The sequence below is a fragment of the Triturus cristatus genome, chromosome 3_2 (assembly GCF_964204655.1).
Source record: "Triturus cristatus chromosome 3_2, aTriCri1.1, whole genome shotgun sequence".
NCBI classification, from domain to species: Eukaryota; Metazoa; Chordata; class Amphibia; order Caudata; family Salamandridae; genus Triturus; species Triturus cristatus.
This window is the reverse complement of record NC_140584.1, coordinates 1,142,116,701-1,142,141,791: the sequence shown is the minus strand read 5'-3', so window position 1 is coordinate 1,142,141,791 and position 25,091 is coordinate 1,142,116,701. Positions and strand designations below refer to the sequence as shown.

Here is a 25,091-nt window from a genome sequence, read left to right as displayed (position 1 = left end):
CATCCACCGACCATTTTCCAGCCAAGGCAGTCTCAATTTTGTTCACCAGGAGACAATTATATGGAAAATGGCCCTTTTTAGACTAAAAGTACCACAACTTCTAAACTATTAGAACAAAGTTGAATAAGACCCACCCCGGAAAGCAAATTTAGCATTTCCAATACATTAACAGACAGGAAGAAAACCGAAGTGTTGCTGACCTTCATCTGTATCTTTCATTAGGAGCTGTTGGGTGGACCGTTTTAGAAAATGCATATTCTTCCTTTGTAGACCGCAATGCTGGCTGCCAGACAGATGAGATAATGACGACACTTGACTGCATCCTCTTGCAAATTTCTGGCATTCCGCTCAATTTACTCACGGGTCTAGTCATGACAAAGGTGAAGAGACTGGTCTCTAATGAACCACCATTAAAATCTCTCCTATCAGGTCTTGCAGGGCAGAAATCACTGACCCTATAAATACAGTGATATTTTTTTCCGTGCATGTCCATCTGGTTTGAGCAATTTTCTCCAGTCTCCCATGACGTGTTGAAGTCTCCCAGCGGTCACCATCAAACGTGGGTGGTGGTGCAATGTCCTTGAGCTTTCCACGGAATAGCCATGTGCTAAGTGCAAGTTGAGACTCTGAGTACACAATGCTGGTTACAAATGTGTATGCAACTTGTTTGTGATGTGATGAAACCTACATCTTCATTTTTTTTTTCGTACCTATAGTCTACCTGTTCTCTACACCTTATTCCTGGGTCCACTGGGCAGCATTATTTTTTCCTCATGTCCTCTTATGTGGTCCCACTGACGGGTGCTGATATCCTCATTAGCCTCAGACGGTCATGTTACGCCAGAAAAATACAAGCCTGGGGTAAGTGAAGTTCTCACCTGGCTGAAAAGTTAGTCAAATGTGATCTTCACTCACTGTTCACCTCACTCCCTAGTTCATATATACAAATGACTGGATGGGTCCAGCTACTAGGTAGGCAAGTCCTTATGACTTTTCTCCTAATAGGGAGCAAACGTATTATCACACTTTTTCCTTCATCTACACTATGAAGCACGCTTCTGCTTATCAATTGCTGCCTGCTCCAGTGATCAGCAGCAAGTGAAACAAGGCTTTTCTCCATTTTAAAGAGAAGGTTGAGGAACAAAATCACTGAGCATTTGAACGTCTGCCTTTGGATATGCTGTATGACGAATGAAGGACTGCACACAGGTGACCTATACATTCCTCATCTGATATAAAGAACGAACCATGTGCAAAAAATAAGGAGCTACACCAGGAAGAAAAACCCTAAATGTGTGCGAAAGGAATTCTAAGGTGTCACAAACCGGTTTCTCGATCAGTTGCATTAAACACTGCTGGTACTGGACTAGGCTTTAGCATTGGTGGTGTTATCAGGAGAGGACATCAAATGTTTGTCTTTGATGCAGTTTAAGGTGCCACTTTTAGTAGATTTATCTAATCTAAAATTCTGCAGACATGAATTATTGACACCAACATTAAAAAACAAATTGCTTTGTTTTACTTTCATTTTGTGTCTGGTGGCCTCATGCAGGTTTCACTTTATCACTTTTATTTACAGTAATCTTCATCAGGTGGGGTAAGGGGGCTTCTTCAATATGTATTGCACAAAAACACAAATAAACAAACTCAAACCCCCCTAGGAAGATGGGTAATTGTAAAATAAGGTGGTAGCCCTCAAGTAGATAGGTCAAGTCTTTGGGCATTAGTTTAATAGTTGTCAGACACTACCACAAAACATTTGGTTCATTGGTCACTTTTCAAACTAAAGTTTGACCCCTGGTAAGCATTAAGTCAGAAAAGGAGACAAAGACAAAATAACCACAGCCTCTGGAGGGAGTTATTATAGGTTTACTCTCAGTGAAAAGCCACTCGCCACTTCAGTCCAATTTACAATCAATGAAGGATATCAGTTAAGTGGTACGGTGAGCTGAGTATAGTTTAAGTTGCTTCAATGACATTGCTAATGTTCACACAACTCAACCATCCCTATCTGACTTTGATACTCACTATAATGATGACTTTAATGGCAGCCACAAGTTGCTTGTCCATCTTGCCAAGGAGATCATAGCTGACGATGTTTATCAAGCTGCCGGACTGCCCGTCCTTGCCCGTCACTATGACATTGATACTGTCAGCGTTTACTGATGGTAGCCATCTTTGAAAAGCCTAAAGTAGACAGATTTAAAACAAAACATGAAAAAATTGAGTAATAAAAGTCAATGGTAGAGCGCACTGACATGGGGAAGGATTGGCAAGTACTTTTAAACTGACTGGTTTACAACATACAGACTACACCATAAATCGACCTTAAACAAAGTGATGGGACAGTCACTGATGCAGTGGAACCGGTCAACAGAATCAGGCTGGGATGCCAATGTTGGGACATTTTCTTGCATTAGAGTATCTACAGTTCCAGAACAGAATTATTGACTACTACTTACGAAACTGGATTTGGAAGTAGGGCATCCCTCGGACCCACACCACAACATGGATTAATGTTTCAATATTACTGTGCCCTCGATTAACCCAACATTGAGAATAAGATCATAAAAATGTCAGGTTTTGGGAAGTCTTGGGACAGAAGATTGTTATTTGTTAGGAAGTAAGTTCTATGATTCTACAAAAACATTGCAATTTTAAGATGTCAATCCTAAACTGGAACATATTAAGATTTTCATTTTTGCTTGGTTTTTTACATTTCACCACGAACCAGGTTTCACTATCCAGTGGAACATTTAGTTCAAACTTTAAAAACCCGTTATGGCATTTTAATATTCAGTTAATCGTCTTGAAAATAATCCTGTCTACATATATAATAGCATTCAGTACAAATATTTTGGATACGTGTACAGTGGTTCCTTCAGATCCATTCTTAAGCAACCTTACAAGTCTAAGGGACCAATTAATGAATTGATCGTGCCATCTCACGGTTTCTATACTCCGTGTGGTGCACCCACATAGCCATTCTTAAGCAAACTCCTTTAGGAAATCTGTAGCTTACTAGTAATTCCCACATATATATGTCTTGCTAAGTTATACAACAGATGAAACAATGCGGTTTGTACATGTCCACACTATGGTTAGCCGCACTGCAAATTAACTTCTTTTGATGGCCTTTTTAATCATAGAATTTTATCTGTTTTAACTCTGACCCTTTTAACATTTGTTACAAATATTTTTTAGACAAAGTCAAAATGCTTTTAGTAACCGACAGGCATTTTATCTATCAATGAATTAGCTTTTAGCCATAATATGTGCTATTTTATTTTATCTTGTAAACAAATATAGACACTACAAATACTTTGTACATTGCACTTTAACAAACTATAGAACCTCGAGCAGCGAGGAAAACCAAAGAATTTACCAAAAGCTTCTATAACTTGGACTACTCCAATTCTAAAAAAACGTAGATATCATGTACATAGTTTTTATAATGATAAATTGTATCCTTGTCATTTCTTTTTTCTTTTTATGTACTATAATGTATGCATTGTTTTCTTTTTCTTATGTGCTTTTATGGCCTGTACGGTCGAAATAAAGATTTCCTTGACTTGTCCAAGGAAATAAATGTCAAGGAAAGAGCCAAGCACATTACACCAAGTTGTACTACACAATCCCAATTCATAGGGAGTTGCCTCTAGGTGGTTAGTTACAAATGACTGCTAAAATCAAATATAGATATTTGAAAAGACAAGTTAGAATGACTTTGAGACTCTGAAAGCATTAAAGAAAAAAAAAGAATGCAGTATTTTAACTGGGACAACTACGTTTTGCGCACTTTACAAGATCCCAAAAGGACAATTTAAGGAATGATCATCTTAGACGTGCAATATGTCCAACATTAAATCATTCCCTCTGCTGAACATTCAACAACCAATTTTTGGCAAGGTAGTAGATTCTCAAAGTGAAAGGTAAACACTCCTTCTGCCAAACATTTTGCAACCAATTATTGGCTGGGATGTGTACTCTCAGGTGACAAGTTAAGCATTAACACGTTTTGTTTGCCATGAACTCTACAACCAAACTTGAGTTGGGCCATGTGTTGTCTCTGATAGTCTCAACACCAACAGATTCGCTCTGCAGTACATACAGTGACTAATATTTAGTACAAGGCACAAAGCATCAAATAATCTCCTCTGCTATATACTCTACTATCATTGGGCGGCTGTGCTTTCTCAGAGGCAACTCTCAAGAATGTGAAAATCCCTCCCTTCCATTAAAGATACACACGTCCAAAGTTGTGAAGGGCACATGTTTCCCAGTTAGGCTTCTCCTGGCGTTAAAGTGCCATAAAATTGGCATCTGCGTCCTGTAACTGCAGATTACAAACTCTCTAAATGGGGAGATTGTTATACTGTTAAGAGGATGGTGATGTTACGTAATAAGTGAATATCTTGTAGTGAAAAATATGTACATTAAACTAACAGAACGAAAGATGCTACTAAGAAAGCAATAAGAACTCACTTCCATTACACTCAAACAAGCATTAGCAAAGCCAATTGGTCCGGAGTTGTCCACCAGCCTTTAAGCTTAGCAATTTTTGTTTTGTCATGGTTTTTTATTGTTCAGGAAGCTGACGGGTGTTCATCAATCTAAAAGAAACACTGACTAGAGGCAATATCATAGGACTCACTGGCACTAAAGGGAAATACTTTGTATGTGTATGTGCTCATTGTGAAAAGGCAGCATGTCATAACTTTTAGTGAAGTCATCCAATGGCAGAGGTGGGCTGACACATTGGCCCTTGATGCATGCTTGAGGAAAAATGCAAATGAGACAATCACAGACAAATGTATGCAGTCTGACTAAAACCCCCTACAAGTACCTATGACATACACATAATTTTAGTAAAATCAAAAGGTCTTGGCAAAAAAAGGCTGAAAAAGAGCCAACCGTTCTGCCATTGGCTGCCAGACTCTTGCCTTTGAGAAAGAAAGAAAGAAGGCAAAAAATGAATGACAATCATGGGGACCATCCACTCAGAGGTAACAACGGACCCATACCCCTAGCACATCTACAACCCGAGATCATCACCAATCAGCACCACCCTGTCCAACATCATCAACACCTCCATCACGTCCAGAACTTTACTGAATGGAAACTTGCAGAAATCAACACCCTCCTCAAGAAGCTCACAGCCAACCCGAATCAACTGAGCAACGTACGACCCATCTCAACTGCTTACCTATCCAGCCAAAGCGATTGAGAAGGCCATTAACAAGCAACTCACCTCACCTCGCACTTCACCATCTTCTACACAACACACAATCAGGATTCAGAAAGAACCACTGCACTGAAACAACACTCACCACGGCCACCTCTGACATTCGAAACATTCTGGACCTAGGAGAAACAGCAGCCCTGATCCTGCTCGACTTCTTCGCATTCACGGTCTCCCACAATACCCTCATCAGAAGACTCCACAAGATTAGCACACAAGTATCTGCTCTTAAATTGATCTGTTCCTTCCTCACAGGAAGAACCAGAGGGCCAGGCTGCCACCCTTCACATCATACTAAGAAACTGATATGTGGTGTCCCACAGGGAACGAGCCTCAGCTCCACGCTTTTAACATATACATGACACCATTCGCCAAGATCATCCGATCAAAAGACATCACCGTTATCTCCTACGTCGATGACATCCAATTCTTCCTCTCCCCGACGGACAAGCCAAACACCTACAGAAACAACTTTACCAACCAAATCACCATGGTAGCAGAATGAATGCAAACCAACTGCCTGAAACTCAACTCCGACAAGATGGAAGCATTAGCCGTCAGCAACAAGATCTCCCAATGGATTCCACCTGGTGGCCGTAGGAGCCAGGACAACACCCACATTCACAGAACACGCAAGAAATCTTGGGATCATTCTATATGACGAGCTCAACATGACGGCTCAAGTCAACGCAGCGTGCACCTTCTTCTTCCACATCCTATGCATATTGCGAAAGACTACCATATAGCTGCCTCAGATCCCCAGATGGACCTTCACGGAAGCACTCATCACCAGCAGACTCGACAACGGCAACACTCTCCACACCGGAATCTCCAAAACTCCTACACAGACTCCAGACCATCCAGATCGCAGCAACAAGACTTACATTTGACTTCCCACGCCGCACTCCATCACACCCCAACCTCAGGAATCTTTCATTGGCTCCCCATTCACAAACAAAGCCAATTCAAACTTCTCACGCACACGTACAAAACTCACCAAACCAGAATACCTGTACAGCTGCGAACACTTTCACCAACCCACCAGACACCTACGCTCTGCCTCACTCTCACACACTCCCCGCATCCGCAAATGTAAAACTAAAGGTCGCTCAATCTCCTATATCGTACCCAAGATTTTGAACGACCTCCCTGAACACATCAGAGCTGCATCCTCACTTCTTGAGCTCTGCAAAAGCTGAAGAACTGGCTCTTCATATAATCACCTTGGGACCACACTCCTGCACACCGTGCCCAAGCACCTGCATACTCTCTCGGCTGATTAGTGCACTGTACAAATCAGTATAAAGTAACATAACAAGAAGGAAGAGACTGATAGGGAAAAAAAAAATCAAACAGAAAGAAAGAAGGAAGGAAATAAAGAAAAATAAGGAAGGAAAAAGAAAGAAAGAAGGAAGGAAAGAGCAGGAAAGAAGAAAAGGAAAGGAGGAAGAAATGATGGCAAGAACGAAGGAAAAAAAAAAAAGAAATGAAAGAATGAAGGATAGAAAGAAAAAAGCCAAGAAAAAAGTTAAGAAGGAAAGAATGAAGGACAGAAAAAAGCAAGAAAGAAGGCAAGAAAAAAGCAAGAAACAAGAAAAGAACAAATAAATAAAGGCTGATTTTCTTACTAAGCAAAGATTTCTACAGAAACACTGATGAAGTTGAGTCCAGAATAAACGTGTTCTGAAGAATTGTCCACTTATACATTTCTATGTATAATATTAAAGCTTTTGGTGTGTGTACTGCATGTATAGTAAAAAGAGAATAACAATACAGAACAGTTTCACATGGACGCAATCGGTTATGTTGTGAAATATCAGAAGTCAGATAAACAAAGGACACTTCAAAATAATTTGCAATGGCAGGAGACAAGAACTGATAAAGCGTGGAGTGCTCTGTTGACATCTGGTAGAAAGGTCCTGCTTTCACCTTAGGCTCTAAACACAAAAGCAACACTAAAGTAAAAACAAAAACACTGGCACTGAAGGGAACTATCTTGTGTGCGCATGTGCTCCTTGTGAAAGAGCAAAATGCAGTCACTCAAAGTTAAGTTAACCAGTGGCAAAAGTAGTCTGACACACTGGCCCATACTGTATGCTGTAGTGGGTGAAAGTAAATATGAATGACAACAATGGATGAAGAGAGGTAACTGAAAGCCCCACTAAATAAGTGTATTAAACATATAATTTTAGTAAAATCAAAAAGCATTGGCTAACGCCAGAACTAAAAACAGGTAGATTAAATGTCAAAAGTGGTCCTTCATCAGCCAGCAATTTTTTCAAATTTGTGTTCACGGTCCACATTTTCCATAGAGCAGATTTCTTGAGGGAATCAAACACATAAAATAGTGGATTACCTCAGCCCAAGTAAACCTGACAGAAGAAGGGGTGACCACAAGCAGCGGCCACTCTTGTCTGTAATAGGCTGCAATGCAGATGGCCTGAATCGTCTTTCCCAAACCCATGTCATCAGCCAAGAGTAGACGGCCTTCTCTGGATATGGCAAAGCTGGGAACAAAAAAGCAAAGAGTAATTGGTGGGTGTGTAATTTATGACACAGATAATTATTTTTGACTGCCATACTTTTTAGGGGATATTTAAACATTTAATTATATTACACACTACCTTTAACATACACTAAAAACAAGCCAAATACAACTTTTTAATGTTATTTCCAATATGATTCTAAAGTATAAAAAACACGTGGCACAGTTTGTCAAAATCATGATGTAACCGCAAATCTTTTTTTGTCCAAAGGCACTATGGAACAATTTGTCCAAACTGGAACTCTGAGTTGTGGCATGCCATTTTGGATCTCTTTTCAATACACATTTTAACTTAAGAAGGAGAAAACTCAGTTATGATACACATAACCTACTTAACCACAAGTAAACAGCTTTGGATGGATGTATATCAATTCTTCTCAAAATGTTCCTTTTTGAGAGTAATAAGATCAAAGATTTACTTATTTTCAAACCCCAATGGTTCTTGCCCCTACCTGATCTGAGAGGAGCAAGTGCGGGGCAGGAGTGGAGGAAGTGAGACTGTCTCCTAAAAATACCCATAAGAAATGCACCCCAAACCAAGGATTATGCTGTATGCCTCCCATGGCCCAGCCTTAATTTTGGGGGTAGACTTCTTGGGAAATTATTAGAGTTCTTGCTAGAAGCAACTGCACCTAGCAAGAAGTCTTACCCTCCTACCAGAATGATCTGCATAGCATTGTCTCCTGTGAATACATCCACCTTGCAGTATTGCCACTCAGAACAAAACACCAGATGGAGGCCAACAACTTCAGCATCAGCATCTTTTCTTTTCAGTGTTGACTGTTCACTGCTTTTCAACAGACTTTCAAACTGGGGTCCACTAATATGAGATTCTGTTGGCCCCTACAATTTCCATCTTTTTTTTAACAGCCAAAAAGTGCATCATTTCTTTGTCCACGTGTCCTTCACATCGACAGTAGTGCATGTTTTCATGCCTCTAGGAAACATGGTTGGTAATCTGCAGTTTTTGAAAAATCAGGTTTACTTCACACTTCTGGGATTCGCTTTATGATTTTCGAGATGCACCCAGGTCTGTGATTCTGGACTCACTTAATTCTACCATATGTCATATCTCTCATATTTCTCTCAGACATCACCAATCTCTGGTGCATGTCCCCAATCTGATTTAGGTAGTATTTTCCAGCTGTTGTTCAGTCTCCCTGAGTGAGGTTTCACTGGTGAGGTTACGAGCCCCTGAAGCCTTTCCAAAGATGTTTCTATCAGCTGGGGCTGGAAAAACGCTGTTGTCATTGTGTGCAATTGTGTCCAAAAAGAGACATTGACATGCAAAATAACTTCAGTATATGCTACAGGTCACCAAACACACCTTCACTCAACAGCCCCCAGGGATAAGAACAGGGATGACCAGACCCCCGACCACCAGTTATATATCAGGTGTGGCTTCACTCAGATAACTCCCATGCTGCATGCGAGCATTAAGAGGATTAAAGCACAGAGCTAGTTGGGTAAGCAATGGGTCGACGTGCCAGTTAAAGTGTCAGGACTGGGGGCAAGACCCCACAATATCCTAGGGGAACACAGCCCAGCAAGTCAAAGTCCTTCAGCATTATCACTAATCTGCCTCACTCTAGTTCCCATCAGTTGCCACATGCCAGCAGGACAAAACATGACAAGCAACAATCACAGCTAGCTCTGTCACATCCACTCTGCACCTTGTGGTCATCATCAGAATCAGGTTTCGCTAAAGCAGCTGTAGCAGCCAGCTTATCTGAAAGAACACTTTAGAAAGCTAGCAGTCAGATGGTACAAAATGATTTAGGGTCAAAACAACTGAAAGCAGACCGCACCATTAGGCATAGTCTGCTTTCACTCCGATCAGTGCCCCGGGCCATATATACACACACACAGTTACTTACCATGCGTGGTCAAGATTTCTGCGTGATAAAGGTTGTGTGGAAAAGGTATGTGAGTGGTATTTGCATTTGTTTTAATATCATACATCTATTTGGGTGCACACGGACAACAGTGTGTAGACAGGCACGACAAAGGAAGGCATGTGGACAATGGAGAGTGTGGAGGAGGGGTTGGGGCAAGCACACATTTCAAACCAGGGTTGGCTGGAAACCAGAGAACCCTACTAATCCCAGATATTTCTACAAACTAGACACCCAGGGGAATCCAGGGTGATGTCATTTGCACAGATCTCACTATGTATTCTTATCCAGAATGCCTTGCAAACCTCAAACTTTGGTTAAAATCACCTTTTCCTCACACTTCTGCTAGAGAAAGGTCCAGAATCTGCAGGGATCAACAGAATTCCTAGAACTCAGCATTCTCCCAATAAAAACAGTACCTCACGTGTGTGGTGGCCCGAGCACCCTCAACATGAATGGATTGAACCAGGGGTCATGCAAAGTGAACATGGGCGGGCGAGAGGGGAATAGGGAAGCAACACAGGTGAGGACAGGAGGGAGACATTTGGAAAACACCGTCACTATCGTGGAGTGCTTAGAAAAAATGTAATATGTAGTACCCGAAAAAGCAATCTGTGGAAGCAGTAATGTGTCTCTGCTCCAGGAATTGGACAAACACAAGACGAGGAGGGAAAGCTTGTGGAAGCTGACGAATAAGTAAGCAAGCAAACAAAAGTGACAAAAAAGCCAACCAATGGCAAGTAATGGGCAGTCTGGCCTCTAAGCCCACTGTAAGGTAATGAAAGGCCTTGCAAGAGAGAGTACATACACTGTTATGCAAGACCTAAAAAGTGATAGGTTTATTTCATGAGGGGAACTTATGAAATAATAGTATAATTTTGTGGTGTCTAAAACAAGCCTGACTTTGGGAGCTCATCCAAACCTCGGGCAAATTGTGACAATGGTGCAAAGTGCCACATTCTGCAACAATTTCCCTAAAATGTCTAAAGAGCCTATGGGGGTGCTTGTTTACTGAACATAATTACGTATGGACTATCATTTTTCAATGCATCTTTTATCACGTCTATATTTTATTTCTTTTCGTTTTCTTATCTCTCCCATTTTAGCAAAGAGCTTTAGGCCCATCTCAGGCCTGAGAATTTAAATGAAAAAAAGGTCCAGGGTGCTCCCAACCTCAGACCACAGACGTAAGAGTTAGTAGCTTATGCAGTAACATCAGTACCGTTGCTCAAATAAAGCATGGAGAACGTACACGTTCAGACAGCTCCCAGGCTACGTTCTCAGACAGCAGCAGACACCATCACTCAAATATCACCTTCAAATGCAGATGTGCAAACGCAAGCACTGTGTTCCTAAATTCCAACTTTACCATTTTTATATCAATACACGCTACTCATTTTGAGGAAAAATAAACGGAATAACCCAAATCGAAACATTTGCATGTTCATGAAAAATATGGTATTTAGTACTGAAATACCAACTGTTCGTTCTTGGTATATATGCTTAGGGCACAAACATCAGCGTGCCACTTCAGTGATTACTGACATTACTACTGACACACTTGGATAGATTTTGCCTTTCATGACGGTGTGTCCTTGCCTCAAGGCACAGATGCCCAAAAATACATTTTTACCGTTTATATGTCAAGGCCAGCGTCAACCAAGGATGCCACAAATGTCGCTATGCGGCCGAAGCCAGTATATCAGGGGCAAACACCATCATTCCATGGTTGGTCAAAATACACCAATACCAAGAACAACAAAACCCTGGACAGCATTTTACCAGCTGGTGCCACATCACACCACCTCTTTCTCTCACAAACACTATGAAGCCTTGGTACCAAGTACATTTCTGAGCAATCCTGGCTAGCTAACATTTTGCTGTGGGCAGGCCTGAAAAGAAATATCCGCTTGGGTGAAATAATACGGAAAGCCACAGGAGCCACACATGGGACATGGTGTCCTAGCAGGTTACTCTATTACGATTCTGGTGCCCTGCTCTTGGGTGTGTGGCCGCTTCTGGCCTGGACACACAGTGGGTTCCTGCTGCGCCTCGCCCTAGCCACAAGAACTCCCCAAGGCTCAGGTTGCTGCTACTTGGACCTCACCTCATCAGCAGAGGCCCTGGCGCGGGCACACGGCCTTGGAGACCCCAGCTGCAGGTCTGGCGCTACAGTGTGAAGGAGACCGGACCTAGAAGTAGGCCCTTGAAAGTACTGCACTATCGCAGCCCTGTGGACCTGAGGCGCCTGCGAGGAACTGGAGCGCGAAGTCAATCAGCTGCGACTTCCCAGACCTGGCGCAGCCTTCTGCCGTTTCCTTACAGCCTTCTCTGTGGGCAGCCCACTGCGCTCCCTGCTCTCACCTTGGCACTAAGCCCCACAAGGGCAGAAAGGACAGATCCATGAAAGAACTATTGCTTAAGTCTACCCAGCAGCCCAAGCGCCAGACGAGCCCAGATGGCGCAGACGAGGCGGAGAGGGACGGGGGCCCGGAGGCTCCGATTAGCCACTCCTTCTTAGAGTCTCTCTTCTTCTCCCCCCGGGATGACTTGGTCACCACGAAGCGCAATCTCCAGGCGGACCTGCGGGATGTACAACGCGACGTGGACTCGCTGGGGGACCGAGTGCACACGGTAGAAGAGCACGAAACAGGAAGAGACGAGGAGCTGGAGGGCCTCCAACAAGAAGTCATCCGGCTGAAGTAGCAAAACTTAGACCTCCAGGCTCATACTGAGGACTTAGAAAACAGGTCCAGTCGGAACAACATCCGCATCTGCGGCATGAGACACGAAGACAGCGAAGGGGATGTCGAGGCTCTCGTGGCAGGCCTTTTCAGCGCTATCATAGAGGAACCCCCCAGAGTTCACGATCAAGCTAGACCGCACGCACAAGGTGGGCCCACGCAGGGCGGCCTCTGCATCCTCAGCAGATATCCTGTGTGCATGACTACCAGCTAAAGGAGAGGATCCTCTGCAAGTCTCGACGGAACCCCACCTTCCGTACCAAGGTCAGACTCCCACCTTATTCCAGGAGTTAGCTGCCTCCACGCTGCTTAAACGCCCGATCACGCTTCACCTTAGAGATTCTGGCATACGATATTCCTGGGGCCACCCATTCAGGCTGATCTTTTCCTACCAAGGGGAGCTGAGACAAATCCGTTCACTCCAAGTGGCCTACAAACTCCTGGGCCTTGAGGAACCCGAGCAGGGTCCATCGAGCCAGAACACGCGGCCACGCCGGTGCAATCATCAATCAGTGAACCTCAAACGCTTTCTGATCACGCGGCCCTGACCCTACTGTTCCCCCCTGTTCTTAGACCATCATATTCATGGCAATTTAGAGACACACTCCTACATCGGCCCGAGGTAGTGGCACACCTCCCAAAAACATTAGAAGACTTTTTAGTTATAAAATGACACGCTCTACACCTCCATCATATCCCTCTGGGAAACGCTTAAATTAGTGGCCCGGGGGGGACCTTATAGCCACCTCTGCCGCAGACAATAAGGCCCGTAAAGAAAAAAGGATGAGCTTACTGAGCAAGTGCTGGAATTGGAGGGGATCTATAAAAGGCCGGGAGCCCTCTGAGTTTGGCGGAAACTAAAAGCGGTCAGGGCACAATTGGCCAGTCTTGACCTTGACAGGGCAGAATATGCCACGCTTCGGTTGAACCATGCATTTTATACTGGAGGGGACAGATGTGGCCGCCTATTAGCCCATAAACTGCGCGCGCAGAGACAAGCAGCGATGGTTCCCCTAATCTTGACCACCTACGGTGCAGAACATACACGTGGCGAGGACAAAGCTGACACATTTCGAGACTTCTACGCCACCCTGTACTCCGCACAGCCACTGCCCGACCAAAACCCTTCTAGGTACTGCCAGGACGTAACACTTACCAAGCTGAAGGAACATCAGGCAGCCACCCTGGATAACCCCATTAGGCCTGAAGATGCCTAACTTCACAAGAGCGACCCTGATCGCTCTCCTACTTGCTGGAGAGGGTGTGACTCTGAAGGCACACTCTTACACCTGCTGTGGGAATGCCCTATGCTTACTACTTATTGGTCATAGGTGCTGGACTAGATCGACAGCCACTTTGACACTACACTTCTCCGCTTTCCTGCACATGTAGTCCTGGGGGTATCTGACAGACTTACTTATCCCCTTAAGTCTCGCAAAGGCAAACAAATAGGTATAGCCCTAGGGGCAGCATTACAAAATATTCTATCACATTGGGGCACAGATACTAAACCAAACATACAAGGATGGCTGCACCGTCTGTGGTACGTACTGGGCATGGAGAGTATCACCTCCTCCCTCCAGGGGGATGGGGCGTCCTTCGGTGATGTGTGGCATCCCTTTGTTTCCCTGTTGTGCACCGAATTCCGTGAGCTGCCCTGTCCTAGATATCTGCGGCTGCTGTGCCTTCCTGACCTACGTCAAAACACAACTTAGACAATAACCCAGATGAAGTGGAGGGCTGGGTCTGTTTCTCATCTTATTACTCGGATGTTAGGGGAGGAGACGGGATGGGGGTGGGGAGGTTCCCATTTTCCCTATATTTTGTCTTTGTGTTTGTTACCTTGATGCTCTGCGAAGCAAAATTATAGCCATTGGCCTACGACTCCGGCCACATAACACACTGCATCCTACTGTTGAAACTCAATAAAAAGATTTCAAACTAAAAGTTGAGATGCTCTTCTGTACATCTTTGGTCAATCTCTGCACATTAGCAAACCATGGACTGGTTTCAAACCCTGTGCCCACATGATGATAGGGCGCATCCCCGATCTACCGCTCTAGATTATTATATACATATGGCCTGACGACTCAACTAAGGTTGGCTTCCAATAGGCCTGGCCGGTAAATTTTGTTCCGCTTGTGGAATTTGGGTAATTTCCCGTTCCGCGGTGAACGTGGAATTGCCAAAAATTCCCCGATCCGCAACATCGCGGAATTTTTTGCTTGTTCGTGCTTTCAAAATGCATGTTCGCGAGATATTTCCCCCCGAGCACGCAAACAGCGTTCGCGAACAGGAAAAAAGCATCGCGGACGGGTGGAACAAGCGATTCTGCGTGTTCGCGGAACTCTGTGTGCTCGCAGAGATTTTTTACCGTTTCGCAGAGCTTTGCGTAGCGAGACTACGCAAATTCCGCCCACCCCTAGCTTCCAATCACGGTCTTGTTTTGCTCCCAAAAAGCCAACCACGTTTTTGGGGAAAGATCACTGTATAAATAGGGCTCCTATCTGGAACTCTTTTCCACTGCATCTCTGCAATGAAACCAAGAACGGAAAGAACAGAGGACCCACCTCTTCCTTAAGAGGCCACTCCTGTCCCTCCAGTTACCATCATCTCATTAGCTTAATTGCCCCTAATACCCTATAATCTTCTTGGTCGCATCAGCATATTTAAAACATTCAAATAACCCTTGTAGTATGTTCTAGCTCTGCACACAACTGGGTAATAAATATTCAGATCTCAAATTTACCACATTCTTGTTCACTCCTATGGAGACAATGTTTTTCAAGAATTGAGGGTGTGAGTAGAATTGCCAAGTCGTTATCTATGCATAAGAAAGGTTCCTCGATAGAAACTGCCTGCAAATCACCAACCTCTCTATGGTTCCATTCATGTATTGACTCAAATGGTGGTCTCATAAAACAACTTACTACCACCTTTAGCCCCATGAATGAGAGTCTGTAGTGCTGATACACATGTGCAGACATTTAGGCTGATCCATAAATCTTCAATGCAGTATTTCTTAAAATCACGTGCATGACTAAATAAAGCTCATGGCAGCATAATGGAAAGGAACCAATATGCACTTGACGGCATTACAAGCATGTGAATTAGGATAGTGACGCTCCTTGAGAGACTGCCCACAGATTAAAATATCAAAACTGCAGGATCTCCGAAATCAAACTGTCAACCACAGTAGTCCTGGAGTGTTGGGGGGACAGGCCCCATCTGTTTGGCGGGCATGCGCCTTTGCCTTGAATTAATATGCATGTATGTTTCTGTCCAATTTTGCACTTTTTCTTTCTGAACACGAATGACATGCAATGGGCGCGACAAGCTGCTGCAGCTGTGTGCTGAGAAAGTGCTGTGACCCAGAGGAGGGCTCTGTGCTCCAGAGGGACGCATCAAGCATGCCTTCAGGAGAGAGTACGACTACTATTCCCTAAGCGGATTGTAAAGTACGGACAGCGGTGCAACAGTGAACTGTTAGCAAATGGGCAGACCTTTTCACAATGCCTATAGAGGTGATTGTAAATTGTCTGTTCAGTTAAGTACACTCAGTCCTACACTACATCCCAGAGTGTGTAATGTAGTGTATATGCTTGCATGCATACCTTAAGCGCAGATTGCTTGAATTACTCTAAGCCACTGGTAATTACTCTAGGCTGCCACCCAGGCCACACCAGGTCCCCTTTAAACATGAACACAAGCAACCCCAGACCAGTTTCAGTCTATTAAGGCCATCTCATTAAGGTGTAGTTTGAGTTCAATGGCACAGTGAGCACGGGTCCCACGCCTGGATCACAAAGAGGGTGTTGCGTGGAGGAAAAAAAGAAAGCGATGGGAGGATTACTAGAATTTTTTTCAGCCTCTGGTAATTACTCTACCCTGCAATCCAGTCCATCGGTTTTCCCATACCATGCCACCTCAGGTAGGGACCACCAATAGCAAAATTCTAGCCCAAACTGCCACTCCAAGGTCCCCTAAGTACATGAAAACAAGGGGCAGAACAAAAACTGATTTGCATATGGCTAGTTTCTGTCTTAGGAGTCTTGGTGGGCATGCCTGGACTGGATAGACTCGATGGACAATGTATGGCCCCTTTACCTTAGGAGTGGGCATTAACATGAATTAACACTCTTGGTAAGATGGCAGTCTGCTGCCAAGGCTGCTGTGAAGTTTGCTTTTTATATGTATGTGGTCACTTTGGAATTCCTCACTATAAAAGTTTACACACTATGTAGTTTCTAGAGTGCTTTCATGTATTTTTCTCGAGTCAACGTGTCCCGAGTGACAAATCGTGTGGGACTAGAGGTATCAGTTTTTATTGTAACAGCTCTTAAGTATCTGAAGAAAGTGGTAATCTTCAAAAAGAAAATGCTTTCTTGTGGGGTGGGATAGACCACTCAACTTCCAGACAACTCAACTGTCTTGGTACCTTGTAATGCTATAGAACTCACCTCAATGCCAACTTTGGTTCAGGCTATTTCTGGGCTTGAGGTAGATGCTGTACTGAGACTGGGGCTTCAATATGATACTTTTGAATTGCATTAGCATGAGAGCATTTCAACCACAGTAGCAATCATCTCTAAGGTAATGTCATATGGTTAATAGGAGGGCGTTGAATAGCTTTGTAGGGCCAATATGACTGCTGGAATAGTGTTGTTCTTCCATCTCTACCAAGTCTACTGGAGTCTGAAATGATTCTTCCCTGTTCAGCTCTTAACCTGCCCCTCATTCTTTACATCAAAGACCCCTTATGCTGTACAGGTAAAATGTCACCATTTCTTTCTCTATTTTAAAACTCCTTTTAACAGATTGTTGCCCAGTCATTGTCAGGTTTGGCCAGGTATCAGCTTATGACCCCTGAAGACCGATCACTGTAATCGTGGGATGTCTTATGAAAAAAATAAACTCTTGTAACTGGATGCCATGAAAAATGTTAACACAAGACTGTAACTAGTCAGAACAGCACTAGTTAGTCAGGTGTAAAAAAGAGTAAATCCCAGATATGTGACCCCATAGGCAACTCTTGCATTTTCTGATCCAACCACCATCATGAAGATGTATATTTGTGTCTCTTAAACTATATCAAAACTCTTTCTAAAGAGAAAACATGTTCAGCTAATCAACAGTTACTTTAAAATTTCTTTAATCTACCCCATTATTTTGACTTTCTTGTTGCCATTGTGTGTGCTAGCTGCTCCCTGTTCTGTTTGAATAACTCATCAAGCCTCACTTCACCAAGTGCCAAAAAGCAGACAATTGGTTGTCTTCCATTGTCTTGCTAATACAGTTTTTAGAAACCCAGTTATAAGAATTATCAGCGATTGAGTTAACCTTGATTCACAACTAAAGTTAACTATTCTAACCACACAGGAGTGGATTGTCTCCTTCTGCAGGTACTCGTCATACCTGCTTTCAAGGAACTACAAAATACTGCCTAAGAAATACCAGTTATGAACATTTGACACTTGTGAAAGTAGTACTGTTAGTGTAATAGTAAAGTCCATTATAGGGCAAGCTTTAAACCTTTTTGGTGCTTTTTATTTTTTTTAGATTTTCCGCCAGGTTGGTGTCTGCTTCATGCAGCTTACTACAGAATTGCAAATCATATTATACTTATGAAAACCACTCTTAATCTATGTAAACAGAAATGTGGGTGTTTACTGACCATATTCTGCTCGCTTATATTACAGCTATTTCTTCAGATTCTAGTTCACCTAATATATTCACCAGAACAGTTAGTGTTAGCATTGCCTAACAGATAAGAGAATTAGCTTACACCACCACATGTGGAAAACCGGAATAGCCCCTAATGACATTCAGGAAACCTCAATTTTTGGGACGTTTCACCAAGTATAAGAGATATCACAAATCATTTTCAAACTTGGCAGATTACATTTCATCAGAGAGCTGGCAAAGAAAGAAGGTGCAAGCAGAGCTTCCCAAATTAGTTGCATCTTGCTAGAACTAACAAATACCAAATGTAGTATAGCCTAGCTGCCAAAACTCAGTTTGAAATCTGGTTACACGTGTCCAGAGCGCTTTGGTCGCAAGAGAGCCTTTTTCTATATATTCTTGATTTCCTAGTAGCCAACAAATGAGTCAATTCTTGATTCAAAGTGGTTTGTCATGCCACAGATCCTCTGCCTCATCTGGTGGCACTGGTTCAAAAAAGTAAAAGAAATGGCTCTCAGGATTAGTTAGTGTGAGAGAGAATGTGAGAATTTTTTTTTTGTTGTTTTTTTTTTTGTGAAAAACCTTTATTACAGTTTCAGAGACATACAAGTATGGGCCTACAACCAACAGGCCGGCCGCTAATGCACACTATAAGCATAGACACCTCTTAACAACCACATCGGTGAAGCAATAAGAGAGCAACTGGAGTGCTAATCAACTCAGCCAGCCGCAGCCGCTGTCCATAGACAAGCAAAGAAAGGTTTCATATTTAAAAAAAAAAAAACGAAAAACATCACACACACAAGGCAGAGGAGGTCAATAGTAGTAACATGTGCTCCCCGTATCGAAGGGGTAAACAAACCCAGGGAGAAAGAGGGGGGGGGGCAGGCAGAAGAAACCAAATGCACATGTCACAGGAGCATAGAGGAATGCGCGGGCTAGGGAGACAGAGCAGCATCCATCTCTCGCGTCTGGGGCGGGGCGCAAATACCTCCACAATAGGAGTTCCAAGGACCCCATACCTTAATCCACTTCCCAGGCTTGCCTCTCGCCACATACACCGTTTTCTCTCTGAACATACACCAGTCCATGTGTTCCTTCCACGCTGAGACCGTTGGTGGCCTCTGGGAGCCCCACAGTTGTGCAATGTCACGCTTCGCTACCATATAGCCCAGAGTCACCCACTGCGTCTGCATCACATTGTAATCAGTCGGCTCCCAGACATTCAGCAAACATCTCCTTGCCTCCGGCAACAAGGCAACATGCGTGACTTCTTCTAACACCGCATGCACTCTACACCAAAACCGAGTCACCTCCGGACACTCCCACAGGATATGGAGGAAAGTCCCCAGTAGTCCACAGCCACGCTTACACAGACCATCCACCGAATACCCCATACGCATCAAACCAGGCCCCGTGACGTACACTCTATGAAGTATCTTAAGTTGGACAAAACGCAAGCGGGCCGGGATAGCCACCTCTTTCGGGGAGGCCACCGCTGACACCCAATCCTCGTCGTCAAGTTCCAAACCGTCGGCAATCCATGTCTCCCGCAATGAGGTCAGCAAACCCAGTCGATCATTGAGAAGCTTCTTATAAATCAGCGAAATGGTGCTATCCGGCACATAGCCGTCCAATACTCTATCTTCCAACGGGGAGGACTCCGGAATAGCCGCAACGTCCGGGAATACGGAACACAAGGCGTGATGAACCTGAGCGTACCGAAAGTATTCCCGATCGTTCAACTGATATTCGGTTTTCAGCATGTCGAACGTCTTAAATTTCCCTTTCGTCCAGAGATCCCCTACCTTGCTGATACCAATCATATCCCATTTCTCAAAGCCTTTCGTAGGGCGTACAAAAAGCGTGGCAGCGACATCATTTTGAACAACGCCGCCCGGCCGAGCGGCGAGAGCGGCAGCCGCCGCCAACCCGCCACATCCGCCCTTAGGCGCTGAAGGGGGAGGAGAAGATTCCGCTCATACCGGGCCACCGGGTCTAGGGTTATAAAGATTCCCAAATACTTAAACCCCGACTGCGCAATCTGGATAGGGCACCCCCGCGGAAGGGGGGGGGCCTCCCCGGAGAGAACGTACACACAAGACTTAGCCCAGTTAATGACCAATCCGGAGTTGCGACCAAAGGAGCTCAACACATCCACCAATACAATGAGCGATTTGCGCGGAGATTCAAGATACAAGAGGATATCGTCCGCATATAGGGAGACACGATCCTCGTACTCCGGCGTCCATCTAAGGCCATGCATCGAAGGGTGCCACCGCAGCCACTCCGCAAGGGGCTCGAAACAAAGCGCAAAGAGAAGAGGCGACAACGGACATCCCTGTCGCGTGCCCCTACCCAAAACAAAAGGAGCCGACACCCGTCCGTTGACCACCACCTGTGCCAGTGGGTGATCATAAAGCAATTTCACCCAACCGATGAACCCCGGGCCGAACCCAAACTTCGCCAATGCTGCCCAAATATACGGCCATTCCAAGGTGTCAAACGCCATGGTAGCGTCCAGGGACGCCAAAATGGCCGGCTCACGCATGAATGGCGCTCTAGCGAGGACGCCATGCAGTCGCCGCAGGTTCAAAGCGGTATTGCGATGGGGTATAAAACCGGATTGATCCTGATGAATCAGGTCGCCCACGACCCGGATCAGGCGATTGGCCAGTACTTTGGCAAGGATTTTGGGCTCCGCGTTCAACAAAGAGATAGGCCTGTAAGAAGTACACCGATCCCGCGGCTTCCCTTCCTTATGGATAACAACAATAGTGGCAAGACGTTGGTCAGGGGGGAGGGAGCCCGCCGCCTGTGCCTCAAGGAACATGTCCCGGAGATACGGCACAATCTTATCTGGGCGCAACTTATATAATTCGATGGGAAGGCCGTTTGGACCCCTGGCCTTGCCAGAAGCAATAGAGCGAATGGCCAAAGCAATCTCATCCGGCGACGGGGCCGCGTCCATCAATAATTTATCCTCATCAGATAGAGACGGCAAAGCAATGTCTTTAAGCAGCAGGCGAGAGTCTTCCTCCGATCGCTCAGAGACCGGAGAGTAAACCCCGTGAAAATACTCCGCAAAGCAATCAACAATATCACCGGGGTCCGTCACACACACACCATCCACCCTCTCAACAACCGGCACCACTCGACTCGCTCTCTCCTTCTTATCCAACCAGGCAATCAACTTCCCCGCCTTATCACCCATATCATACAAACGCCCCTGTTGCTCCCTGCTCATACTCTTAGCCGATTCAGTAACCAGTGCCTTGTAGTCGGCCTGTTTAAGCCCCAGCACATGCAGTCTGTCATCAGTAACACCTTGCTCCAAATCGCTCTCTAACTCGGTGATCTCATTTTCTAGTCGAACCACCTCTTTCGCCTCGCATTTTTTGGTATGGGAGATGAGAGACAGGGCCTGGCCCCGGAGCACCGTCTTAAAGGCCTCCCAAAGGGAGACGGCGGAAGACACCGACCCCACGTTGTCGTTAAAATAGTGTTCCAGGGACCTAACCAGGTCTGCACGGATCGTGGGGTTTCGTAGGTACCAGGGGTTGATCAGCGCCACCCTCCCCACCGCCCCCAAGGCGATATCTAAGTGTAGCAAAAGAGGGGAGTGATCAGATATACCGCGGGCCAAGTGTCGCACCTCCCCAATCATCCCAGCTTGGGCCGCAGGCACTAGCATATAGTCAAGCCTCAAAAGACTACCGTGGGCCCCGGAGTGGAAGGTATATTGCGCTTGGCCAGGGTGTTTCAACCGCCAACAATCTATCAGTCCCAGGGTATCCAGAAAGCCCCCCAGCCAGTTCTGGGCCCGAGGGAGGTCCCTAGGGCGGTGTCGATCTTCAACTCCGGAAACCACTGCGTTAAAATCCCCCCCAAGACCAAAACCCCCCCGGAAGCCCAAGTAGCAGGCGCCCCAAATCAGCAAAGGTGGCCGTCTGCAGGCCCGGCAGCACGTAGACAGTAACCAGTGAAATCAACTTACCCTCCCATCTCCCCACCAGCGCAGTGTAGCGCCCTCTGTCGTCGTGGAGCACCTCATCCACCTCCAACGGGAGAGAGGTCCTAACTAAAATGCCCACTCCCCTCGAGCCAGAGGTGAAACCAGAATGGGCCAGAAGGCGATATCCCCGCCTGTTCATGGCATGGAAAGAGTTCCCTATTAGGTGCGTCTCCTGCAGAAACACAATGTCCGGCGAAATACGTTTCAAGAACTGCAGGACCACCCCCCGCTTTATCCTGTCCCCCAGCCCATTCACATTCCATGAAAGAAGTCTCAACCCCTTACCCCCCATGCCCCCCAGCACAAAATATCCCCCTCCCGGAGAGCACAATCATAATAACACAACAAAAAACATTACCCCGCCTTGTGATGCAAACAAACAAACCCCAACCCCACTCCATCAACCCCAACAAAACTCCCCCCTCCCTGCACCCCTGCGTGAGCCCAAACAGCCCCCCCAACGTGCAGTGTGCCTGTCGCCCCAATATGAAACTCACTACAAAGAAGACAAAAAAAAAAAAAACCCCAGAAGGAGGAAAGGGCCCCAGGAGGCCCCCCGCAACCTCCAAATACCAAAGGGCAAAGTGTTACAAACTGGAGTCCAGTGCAGCCACAGGTGCAAAACGTTACCAGTCCGGTCCATAGCCAGGATCCCAGTTCTATTCCTACTCCGCCGAGCACTCTCCGCTCTCCGCCATCCGATCTTCCCGACCTCGACCCCTAGGCAGGGCATCCAGCCAATCTCCAACCGCCTCCGGCCGGTCGAAGAAATGCGAGCGACCCTCTAACTCAACCTGCAGCCTAGCCGGGAATAGCATCGCATATTTCAGCTCCATGTCCCTCAAGCGCCGTTTGATGGCCAAAAATCCCAACCGTTGCTTTTGAACCGCTTGCGTGAAGTCTGGGTAAAAGCTAACATTAGAGTTCTCAAACTTCAATGGCCCAGCCACCCTCGATGCTTGAAGGATAGCATCTCTATCCCGAAAGTTAAAAAGTTGGGTAATGATAGGCCGCGGGGGAGCACCCACCTTGGGCGCACCACCCGGAATCCTGTGGGCCCGTTCCACAGCGAAGAACTTGCTCAGTCCCTTGGGTGCAAGATGAGTCACCACTAGATCCTCCACAAAAAGATCCGCAGCAGAATCCTCCGATCGTTCGGGCACCCCAATAATACGGACATTATTCCGCCTGGCCCTGCTTTCGGAATCCTCAAGGCGAAGATCAGTCAGGTCACTGGCGAGCTGCAACCTCCGTACCTCCGTCTGCAAAGCGGCCACATCCACAGTTAGGCTCGACGCCGCTTGAGTCAATGAGTCGACCCGGTCATTTGTTTTGGACAGGTCCGCTCTGACCAAATTCACATCAATCAACACCGAGTCCAATTTATTAGCCAGTGTATCAAATTGCTGGTTCACCTTCATCTCCTCAATGGCCCCCATGACATCCAGCAGAGTCAATTCGGACGATGCGCCCGAGGCCTCCTTGGGCCGCTCAGGCGATTTATGTGATCCACTAGGGGATCCCTTGACTGCGCGTAGCGGTCCATGTTGTTGGCCTGGGTATAAGCTCCCCTCCGGGTAGACTTGGGTTTCAGCTTGTCGCCGTCCACTCTCGCCGCCATCATCAGCGACCACCAAGGTCAGCACCCTCCAGCTCCCGGAGGAAGGCCAGGCGACCAATGCAGGAGATCCGGGCCACCAACTGAAATAGGCCCGTTTACAGTTCGAGAATCAGGCCATGCACTCCGTCCTCGGCGCTGCTTACCCGAAGTCCCGACGTCAGTTTCCGCAGATCAACTCGAAACCGAAAGTGAAAGTACGGGGTACGGGGCAGGCCCAGACTGGCATGCCGCTGTTGTTCACTTCGCACCCGGGCACCTCACCAACTCGAGTTCGGGACCAAGGCCGGAGAAGGCCGCAAACTTCGGATCGCCACCAGTCCGGTTCCCGGAGTCCGATTTCGATTTGGAAAACGAGTGGCACCTTAGCGCAAGATCATACACAAAAGCCCGTCTAGAAAACCAGGATTATGACAGGATAGACGTGGGAGGTTGCGAGGCCCTCGGGAGCCACAACCCTACGCGGCCATCTTGGTTGCGCGCCAGGCTCCCCCCCCTGAGAATGTGAGAATTAAGTGTGTATGTACCGGCGGACTCCAGTGGGGAATGTGACCTTAAGTGGTGACTGTGGTGTTGGGGGAATTGGCCTCGCTAGAGGTGGTAAAGCAGACCTGATGTGTTGCAACATGTGCTTTTTTAGGGATGCGTAAACTTTGGTGTTCCTCTGAAACAAACTCTACAAAGGTGAGTCATCTCTGAGGGGCTTAGGGGCTGTCTCCTGAAGTGGAGGTCGAGTCTGAATTTTCTCACAAAGTTGGGTGGATGCAAAGATTCAGTTTCCATGACATGCATCATCCCTGGAAGCTTGATGGCCAGGGTTGTGTCCTTCAAAGTTGAAGCTGCAGTTCAAAGCCATCTCAGAGCGGTCTTCCAAGCTACTTTGGGGCCTGACTGTGTTGGGTCGGCAACTTGGGGTCAACTAGGCATGACTTCAAATTGAGGATCGTAGCCCATGGCTCACTGTTACTCCAAAGCAGACGTAGATTGTTGATCCATGGATGTCGTGGTATGGGAGTCGTTAGTGTGCCCTTTCTCCTCGGTGCACTTTTCCCTGGAGAACGTAATGCTTGCTCTTTCTGGGCATCAGAGCCCTCTGAGGAGAGGGATTTTGGGACTCTGTTCTGCTTGATCCACCTTCCTCTTCAGAGTTTGTCCCTTCCATATCTTCGATCCAAATACTGGCCTCAACTCCACAGAACTGTGGCACAGCTATTAATAATGTCTCCACCGACACTTTCTCTCTATTGTGGATTTTTGCTATTTTTAATGGCCTGATCGGCAAAACATGATGATTCATCGTGATCTAGAGGTAAAAAGAGAAAGCAAACTCTATGATGGCACTGCCTAGGA

General features: G+C 45.9%; 1 protein-coding gene across 1 annotated transcript in view; it reads right to left on the bottom strand.

Annotated features, from left to right (window-relative positions):
* The window catches only part of SMARCAL1 (SNF2 related chromatin remodeling annealing helicase 1), a 355,566-nt gene that overhangs the window by 108,912 nt on the left and 221,563 nt on the right, over positions 1-25,091 (bottom strand). The window contains exons 7-8 of the mRNA XM_085649962.1: positions 7,599-7,749; positions 2,029-2,187 (exon numbers count right to left, since the gene is read on the bottom strand). Coding sequence (XP_085506088.1) covers positions 2,029-2,187; positions 7,599-7,749 — 310 coding nt within the window. The remainder of the gene's footprint in view (positions 1-2,028; positions 2,188-7,598; positions 7,750-25,091) is intronic.